The sequence below is a fragment of the Bombina bombina genome, chromosome 11 (assembly GCF_027579735.1).
Source record: "Bombina bombina isolate aBomBom1 chromosome 11, aBomBom1.pri, whole genome shotgun sequence".
Lineage (NCBI taxonomy): Eukaryota > Metazoa > Chordata > Amphibia > Anura > Bombinatoridae > Bombina > Bombina bombina.
In genome coordinates this window covers 166,840,687-166,851,129 of record NC_069509.1, presented here as the reverse complement: position 1 = coordinate 166,851,129, position 10,443 = coordinate 166,840,687, and the positions used below count along the sequence as shown (strand labels likewise).

Sequence of the window (10,443 nt, the reverse complement as noted above, 5' to 3'; positions counted from 1 at the left end):
CAATTGGAATTTAAGGGACACCATCTTGGATGACGTAATTTAAAGGAAATTTTATTCTTGAATAGCCAGCGAAAGAAGAGGATGCTCCACGCCGGATGTCTTGAAGATGGAGCCGCACCGCGTCGGAAGGATGAAGATAGAAGATGCCGTCTGGATGAAGACTTCTGCCCGCCTTGAGGACGACTTCTTGCCGCTTGGATGAAGACTTCTCCCGGCTTCATTGAGGACTTCTGCCCGCTTGGATGAAGACTTCTCCCGGCTGGATGAGGATGGATGTCCGGTCTTCAAAAACTTTAAGTGGATCTTCAGGGGTTAATGTTAGGTTTTATTAAGGGTTTATTGGGTGGGTTTTATTTTTAGATTAGGGTTTTGGGCACAGAAAAAGAGCTAAATGCCCATCCAAATGCCCTTTTCAGGGCAATGGGGAGCTTAGGTTTTTTAGGTAGGTTTTTTTGGAGGGGGGTTGGTTGTGTTGGTGGTGGGTTTTACTGTTGGGGGTTGTTTGTATTTTTTTTTACAGGTAAAAGAGCTGATTTCTTTGGGACAATGCCCCACAAAAGGCCCTTTTAAGGGCCATTGGCAGTTTAGTGTAGGCTAGGGTTTTTTTTTATTTTGGGGGGCTTTTTTATTTTGATAGGGCTATGAGATTAGGTGTAATTAGTTTAAATATTTGATCATTTCTTTTTTATTTTGTGTAATTTAGTGTTTATTTTTTTTGTAATTTAGTTAATTGTATTTAATTAATGTAATTTATTTAATTTTAGTGTAATGTTAGGTATTAGTGTAATTTAGGTTAGGTTTTATTTTACAGGTAAATTTTTATTTATTTTAACTAGATAGTTAGTAAATAGTTAATAACTATTTACTAACTAGTCTACCTAGTTAAAATAAATACAAACTTAGCTGTGAAATAAAAATAAAACCTAAGATAGCTACAATGTAACTATTAGTTATATTGTAGCTAGCTTAAGGGTTTATTTTATAGCTAAGTATTTAGTTTTAAATAGGAATTATTTAGGTCATATTAGTAAGTTTTATTTCGATTTATTTTAATTATATTAAAGTTAGGGGTGTTAGGGTTAGGGTTAGACTTAGGGTTAGGTTTAGGGGTTAATATATTTATTTAGTGTTAGTGATGTGGGAGGCCAGAGGTTTAGGGGTTAATAACTTTAGTATAGTGGTGGCGGCGACGTTGGAGGCGGCAGATTAGGGGTTAATAAATTTATGTAGGTGGCGATAACATTGGGGGCAGCAGATTAGGGGTTAATAAATTTATGTAGGTGGCAACGAAATTGGGGCAGTAGATTAGGAGTAAAAAGTGTAAGGTAGGTAGCAGCGATGTTGGGGGCGGCAGATTAGGGGTTAATAAGTTTAATGTAGGTGTTGCCGATGTCGGGGGCGGTAGATTAGGGGTGTTTAGACTCAGGGTTTATGTTAGGGTGTTTAAACTTACATTTTCTTTCCCCATAGGAATCAATGGGGCTGTGTTACGGAGCTTTACGCTCCTTTATTGCAGGTGTTAGGCTTTTTTTTCAGCCGGCTCTCCCGTTGATGTCTATGGGAAAATCGTGCACCAGCACATAAAACCAGCTCAAAGCAGCGCTGGTATTTGTGTGTGGTATGGAGCTCAACGCTGCCATATTGCCCGCTAACGCAGGTTTTTGGTAAACCTGTAATAGCAGCGCTATTAAAGGTGAGCGGTGGAAATAACTTGCAGGTTATTACCGAGCCGCTCATAACGCAAAATTCGTAATCTGGCCGTTGGTTAATAATACTTATTTTCCAAACCTTGCCAGGAAAAATGGTTGATCTGGCCCTGTAGCCCCCTATATCTTCAAGTTTGCACAGACACTGAAGCTGATTATAGGGAATTAAAAGTGCAAAAAATACCATTCTCTAATATGTCAGAGCATTTTAATATTGCACTTTTGCTTGCAATAAAACGATTAAAAACATAGTTAACATCAGCTCCAGAGCAAATGTGTACTACTGAGAGCTAGCTGACCACATCTGGTGAGCTAATGTCATATGTGTGTAGCCTCCACTCGGCAGCAAGCTCCCAGTAGTACATTGCATTTAACAAAGGATAATGAGATAGCAAATAAAATTTGATCATTGAAGTGAATGTAAAAGTGTATTCAAACTTACAAATCATGCAGATTTAATTTGGACTTTATTATCCCTTTAACCAATTGAGCTATCACTAGATAATTTCACATAGAATAGGATCTCGGGTAATTAATGGGATCTGAAAATTAAAAATTAAACTTTCATGATTCAAACACAGCATGAATTTAAAAAAAAAATGTAATTCTTTTTCTGGGTCTCCTTTCAATGAGAGCATTCGGAAGTAGTCTCAGAAGTGTGCTCGTGTTTTGAGCAATATATGGCAGCAATGATTTAAACAATATTTTTAACATAGAGTGCACAAGACACATGCACATTCCAGAACCTATCTAGATATACATCTAACATGCAAGTGTAGATAGTTCCTATTAATATGATTCCACATCCATTAAATCTGATGAAAAAAGAATCACTGGTAATTTTTGGATTTTTATTTATTTATTCATATGCCCCTATTTATGTCACTCAATTTCTTTCTGAAAATATTGTTTGATAGCTCAAATGATTTTTTGGTTGTTACTGCCATTCTAATGTATTAGCAGATTTAGTAAAACTAAATTAATTAGTTATATAAGAGGACAATCTAGTTAATCTCACAAAAAATATAAGAAACAATAGTATTAAGTTTTTTTTTTTACAGACCATTATTTATGTAGAGTTTTTGACAGATACAAAAGAAGAATTAATAAAGAACAGCTAATATATTATTTGTTACTGACTGCCTCATATGATTGGATGCAGGTTATCTCACTTAAAGGGACAGTCAAGTCCAAAAAAACTTTCATGATTTAAATAGGGCACGTCATTTTAAACAACTTCCCAATTTACTTTTATCACCATTTTTGCTTTGTTCTCTTGGTATTGTTAGTTGAAAGCTAAACCCAGGAGGTTCATATGCTAATTTCGTAGACCTTAAAGACTTCCTCCAATCTGAATGCATTTTGACCACTAGAGGGCATTAGTTCATGTGTTTCATATAGATAACATTGAGATCATGCATGTGAAGTGACCTAGGAGTGAGTATGATTGGCTAAAATGCAAGTCTGTCAAAAGAACTGAAATAAGGGGGCAGTCAGCGGAAGCTTAGATACAAGGTTATCACAGAGGTAAAGTGTGTATTATTATAACTGTGTTGATTAAGCAAAACTGGGGAATGGGTGATAAAGGGATTATCTATCTTTTAAAGCAACAAAAATTCTGGTGTTGAGTGTCCCTTTAACCAATAATATCAATTCATAATATCATAATATCAATTCATAATTGGGGTAGCCCCACCCTCTTCTCTTAAGGTGGTTTAGCACTGATTCAGCTAAATTCGCTAATTATAGCTTACAAAACACATATTTAAAGAAACAAACATATTCCTTTCTAATCTCCATCTAGTAGCTAAATATAAATATATATTTATATATGCCCAGTAATATTCACACCTAAACTACCTAGTATGCCAACTCATATTGCAAAGAATGCTTTTCTTATCATGATTGTTGATTAAAAAAAAGATAATCCACTTTAAGTGAGCAAATAACAAGACGGATGAAAAAGAGGGTGAGGATAACACTAGTTTACAGGAAAGTAGATACCAGTATTACCCCAAGCCTCCCTGGTCGAACATTAAACAAGCACATTTGTCAGATGTATTTTACAGCAAAATGCAGCAAAATAAATCATCATTTTAAACTGAAATAATGTTATAGAAACATTTATGCATTGTCAATTTTGAATTCAATGTCCCTTTAAAACTACTATAAATGAAACGTTACCATAACTTTATAAATAAATATATTAACCCCTCCTTGTAAGCCTAATGGACTTTGGTGAGTCTGTATCACACCTACATTTTTAATTTTATATAAAAAAAATAAAAAATTATTTCTTTCCTGATAACATAATTTCCGACATATAAATAAATATTTTCATATATTTTTGTTAAAGATTATCAAACAATTTAGAAGCACAAATAAATATTTTTTTCAGACAAAAATGTATCTGTGTTGTATAAATGGATTGACAATGTAAGGTTTTTATCAGCATTTTGTATAAGACACTGTGTTAATACCCAACCCTCTTTTATATCTTTTTTATTGCAATCAGAATAAGCTTGTGCAATATGGGAAACACAGCAATAAGGATATTTACATATCGGTCTCACTATTTAAGATAAGGCCCTAAGTCACATTTGGCATGAGTGATGGTTTGTCCTGTAAGTGGCTCCTGATATGTAAGTAGATGATTTAAAGAACCTATATTTGGAATTGCTACTTAAGATAAAATCAATTTGGTAAATTTGACTCCAAATATGCAAATGACAAAAACTAGGTATAGAATGGCACACGATTGTGGAAAAGTAAAACATATCTATTTTGTTGAGGTTGTTTTTAATGCATTCTTTTGACTTTTTATATTTCTTGTTTCTAGTAAATGACAAAATATCAAAAGCAACGAGAAATGTATCCTGTCGTTCTAGTGCTCCTGCTTGCACGCTGTTTTGTTGGGTCACATTCTAGTAGTGAGTAATTTATAAAGCATTTTAAGGTTTTAATATATAAAAAATGAATACAGAGACATTAAACCCCTGGAACTATTTAACCGTGTTACGAAAGTACATGCTTGCGGACAAATTGTACGTAAGGACAGATTATTCACTGATAGTTAAAGGGACATGAAACACAAACTTTTTCTTTCATGATTCAGATAGTAAATACAATTTTTTAAAAGTTTCCAGTTTACTGCTATTATCAAATTTGCATCATTCACTTGTTATTCTTTGTTGAAGAGATATCTAGATAAATAGCGTGCAAATACATAAATTTAACAGAATGTTAAAGATGATTTTTCTCCAAGATTAAATGAAAATATAAAATATGCAACACAAGGAGGAAATATAAACATGCAGATATGTTTAATTACATATTTTTTTTCAAGCTTAACAATTCACCAAAACTTTAATAGAAAACATTTAAACACATTTCTTTTGCCGATTTGACAATATCTTGTCTGCTTATTGATGTAATTATTTTATCAACCATTACAAACTAGTCAAGCGTCTCCCTTACAAAAATGAATACAATTCAAACAAATGAAGTGCTGAATTTCCAACACTATTATTTTTAGTATTTTTCTGAGTATTTGGGAAGAAACATAACTTTTTATTTTCCTTTTTTTGTGCAGCTGTTAGAATAACAGAAATCCCAGATTCCAAGAATACAGCAGAAATCCCATATACCAAGAATGCAACAGAAACCCCATATACAGATGAAAGCAAAATATGTAAAAATGGGACAGGTAAAGTGCAATTTATATATACTTTCACAGCTTTCTATATGCACTTAGATTCATTTTAAATCAACAAATCATAATTAACAAAACCCTAATTAAATATATATATATATATATATATATATATATATATATATATATATATATATATATATATATATATATATATATATATAATTACCTAGGGAAAATCTAAAAAAAACCTTAAAAGATTATTATTATTATTATGCATCAATTTAGGTTTATTTATTTTTATTGGTACCTATGAAACACTAAGTTTAATTTAATCTTGTGTTATACATTGTTAAGGTGTTTACAGTGTAGCTTTGAAACAAAAATAAAATCAAAATTAAATTTGTTAACAAAAAATTAAAATTATGGCTTCCTTATTGAAAATAAAACATGTAGATGCCCTTATGACCTACTCAAATATTTGATTTTTTTTAAAAATAAAATGATGAGACAGAATATAAAAAATATTACAGAGCAAATAAAAATACACCTCCACCCTACCCACCCACAGAACTGGACAATATATAATATATAAAATGAATTGGTTTATCACAACCGTGTGCTATTTTTTGGGTGATAACAACTTCTGAACATTGGCCAGAATTTTTTTTCTATATTTCCTATAATTATAATGTACACTTGCCTTTTTTGTGCATGCCTTAGTAATTTAAAATAAAATAATATTAATGATAATCCTTATTTCTAGAGCTCTATAGAGGGACTGTATTGAATATATGATACAGAAAATATCATGCAATAAGTCTAGACAACACAATCAGTGCTCTAATTCCTATAATACAAGAAATATATATAGGGGGTACCCTTGGGCAACAAATAAAGTGTGTTAAATAATATGTATAAATGATACTACTAAGTAACAATATAATATACAATATTGCAATATATCTGAAGCAAAAAAACCTTTGCAAAAAATTAAAAATATCCAATCAGTAGATATAAAGAAAGTGTTTAAGTCCCCTATATCAAAAAGGGAGGGTATTAAAAGTAGAACCCAGTGATGAATAATAAATACAGGTCAAGGCACCTGTCTGTGTTCGGATCCAAGGCCAAGATCAGCAATCTGCAGAGAATATAAAGGAACAGAAGTGCCACGTGGCCTAGATAAGCGCCACGTGGCCTAGATGTGAGATAATGTATAAGACATTTACACACATTTAGTGAAGCACCCCTCTTGGTGCAAGTTGAGCAGGCTGGAATCTAACAGTTACACAGCAGACTGACCTCCGGTGTGACTCAAACTCCAAAATAGTAGGATACAATATCCCAGTAGCAGATAATCCACCAAAAGTCAGGTGTGCAGCAGAATAAATGGTATAAAGGCAAGAAGTAAGTGCAAAACTTACTTTATTAAAACAAGTATAAAACCAAGCAATGTGTTTCTCAGTCAACCGGTGACTGTTTCATAATAATTCCTATAATACTTTACAATCTATGAAGTTAATTGGAGTATAAGTACATATGATAAAGTGCTAAATCAAATTAACTGTCAAGAATAAATTATAAGACCCAAAACGATCTGTGGACTTTTCTCCAGTCAAGTGCAAATGATTAAGTTTATATTGAAACTTTATTTTTGAACAAAGTATTATTTCTGTAGAATCTGCATCACTAACCTACTTAGTGGATACAACTGGATCAATGGGGAGTTCCATTCAGGAGCTACAATTAGCTAACAGCTGGCTTCTGGAAAGTGTGTCCCTGCGACTGCCATGTGGAGTACGGCAATATACAATGGTGGAATTTAATGACCCAGGTAATATATTTGAATATTTTTTGACCAGCAATATAGGTTTTCAACAACTGCTAAAAACTGTTTCTTTGAATTTTGTCAGTTGAGACCTATTTGACTTTGTTTCAGTTAACAGAATTTAACTATTTGAACACTAGCTCCTGGGATAATTTTTTTTTTTTATATGGCCTCTGTTGTGAAAAAATGGGCTGCACTTTTGTAGTGATAGGTTCACTATACAGATATATCCCTATTTCTTTGGCTCCCATCTTGTGGAACTCTCTGCCTCGCTCCACAAGACTCTCCCCTAGTTTTGAAAGCTTCAAGCGCTCCCTAAAGACTCTACTGTTCAGGGAAGAATACAACCTACACTAACCTTTCCTAACTCCATTACTATCCCCTTGAACCCCTTAGCATGTAAGCCTATGAGCCCAGCTGTTTGTAGATCACCCGCATAAGAGCCGACTATAACAGTGCAACTCTCGGCAGGGCCTTCTACTCATTTGATCCCTTATAAATGTCAGCTTGTATACCACCTATGCTTATAGCGCTGCAGAATCTGTACTATTTCTATCAATTAAAGTTCACATGCAGTTCACATGCAATCAGAGCCATTTTGTGACAGCTATCAAATAATAGTGACAGCCATTACTTTTTTTGTAGCTGTTGTGCAATACTAATATCTCATTCTTTTCACTATTATGTGTAGCCAGTAACTATGCACGGATATTGATCTGTTGTAATGGCTATCATGAGTCTAAAATTCACTGTGGGCCCTATGAGACTAAAATTCACTATGGCCGCACTGACGGAGGCAATCTCAGCAATAATGCCTCATCTTCACCATGGCTCCCACCTTACCCCTTGCCCTGAGCCAGATGACCTAACTCATCCAACAAAAATGTTCCCCAAGAAGTTTTTCTTTGTGGACAATAATGAACAGGCAAAATTGAGCAAAGTTGCCTTGGATATTAGTGTTATTATATTAGGGAAGTGTTGTGTGTCCTTAAGAGGAATTGTATATTTGTATTTAAAAGCTTTAATAAAACAAAAATAAACAAAATTCTATGGTTGATTAAAGGGGCACAAGGTTGTAATAAGAACATTGTCTAATGCATTAGATACTTGTATTATTGTGCTCTTGCTTATCTATAGAGATGTGTTAAACCCCTGTAAACCCATAGTTAAAGTTAGTTTCAGAGCGGCAGTAAACTGCTCATCATGAGCTGAACATAGACAGTTTTTAGCTCTGGAACAGGAGTGCACTGCCAGGTCAGAGCTAACTAAAAATATTATATAATATAATCTCTTTGAGGAAATATGAAAATGCACTAATAGGAAAATGCTTTGATGCATTTGAGTATTTCCTTTATAAAGCTTATGTCTTTTTCAGTTTTCAGTTTGGAAAACACCTATACCGTATATATTACATTACAAAAAAAATAAAATAATAAATATTACTTGGAGGAAGAAATTACTTTTATTTTATATATTTTATATATTAAAGGTACAGAGTACTTCATTTAGATAATTGTTTTTAAGAAAAAGAATAAAAGAGGAAATAGCCAAGATCTAGAAGTGATTCAAAAACAATTAGTTTAACTTCTTCCCTTCCAGAAAGAGTTGCAATGTTTTTCTCTGCAAGTCATTGCAATCCTTTTTGGAAATCAAGGAGTTAAATAAATAGTTGAATATATTTCAGAAATGTAATTCTTCCTAAAAGATGTATAAAGCATTAAAAATAACAATTAACTTTAGCATCTCAAAACTTTCTTGGCTTAATTTTGAAGCTGGCACACTAAAATAGTTCTATTATAGTTTAATTTGGGGTGGAATTCAATATGCCCTATTTTGTTAGTTTATTGTAACATTAAAAACATTTTAAGAATGCCTTTTATCAAATAATAAACCACTTTAACAACAAAGAGCTCTTTATTTTTAACTATTTTGTCTCTTTAATGCTGATTTTTTTAAAAAAAAAAAATTCCATCGTTTCACGTATTTTTGATTTTTTAATTAATTTTTTTTTTTTTTAAATGAATCTCCAGATAATTAAAAATACATTTTGGTCTAGATTACAAGTAGAGTGCAAGCAATAGCACAGGGTGTGTAATATTTTGCATGGACTTACACAAAGAATAATACACAAACTAGTATTACAAGTGGGTATTTAAATCATTTAAGCAAAGCATGTCAACATGGCTGACATTTTTTTTGTAGCGCATTAGGACTTGGACTAAACAATTATTAATAATTCCAGAGAGCTACATGAAAAACTCTACTAAAGCTACAATAGAAGTCTTCAGTATGAGGGATTTAGCACATTCACCCGATCCAACTTTGCACAAAGGGATAAAAAATAACGACTTGTAATATGAGCACAAAAATAGAAATACTATTGATTGCATTTAAGTGATGTTTATGTACAATGGGGCCGATTTATCAAAGTTTGGCGGACATGATACGCTGTAGCGTATGATGTGCGCCAGACATCGCTGAATGCAGACAGCATACACTGTCGGCATTTAACATTGCACAAGCAGGTCTGGTAAACTGCTTGTGCAATGCCGCCCCCTGCAGATTCACGGCAGGGGGCGGCCGCTAGCAGGTGGTGTCAATCAACCTGATCGTATAGGATCAGAGGCAGCGGACCAGTTAAGAAGCAGCGGTCTTAAAACCACTGCTTCATAACAGCTGTTTCCTGCAAGCCTGAAGGCTCGCACGGAAACAGGGACATCAGGGACCATTCGGCCCTTGATAAATTGGCCCCAATGAAACTAATAGTTTTCCGCTACACTTATCATCAAAGTCGTCATATGATAAAGGTTGATCTCTTCATTTAAGTTTTAACAGTGTAACCATATTTTACAGGTGTGGGACCTGTTAGCACCACCTATTCAAAAACAGAATTTAATTATCTATTTAATAACCTAAGCATTGATGGTGGAGGTGACTGCCCAGAAATGGCAATTAGTGGACTAGAGCTGGCTCTAACAAATTCACCATACAATTCATTTGTATTAGTGCTAACCGATGCTTCTGCTAAGGATTATAATCATGCAAATACCATGAGAAATATTGCTCTTCTCTTGGAAAAGAAACAAGCACAGGTATGTCATACTGTGGGGAATGTTTATATTTTCAATTAGAATATATTTGTAATCTATTCATCATATGATTTTCTTTTATCGATTAAGCCAATCCAATAATTCTGTACAAGTCTGTCTGTTTATCTATTATTTACTTTTTAAGGGCCGATGTTGAGATTCTTAAAA

The 10,443-nt window shown here is 33.4% G+C and overlaps 1 protein-coding gene across 1 annotated transcript in view; it reads left to right on the top strand.

Moving 5' to 3' along the window:
- The first annotated feature begins 7,041 nt into the window (after positions 1 to 7,041).
- The window catches only part of LOC128641727 (uromodulin-like), an 89,534-nt gene continuing 86,132 nt past the window's right edge, over positions 7,042 to 10,443 (top strand). The window contains exons 1-2 of the mRNA XM_053694252.1: positions 7,042 to 7,192; positions 10,040 to 10,278. Of these exons, the coding sequence (XP_053550227.1) occupies positions 7,078 to 7,192; positions 10,040 to 10,278 (354 nt within the window). The 5' untranslated portion in view covers positions 7,042 to 7,077. The remainder of the gene's footprint in view (positions 7,193 to 10,039; positions 10,279 to 10,443) is intronic.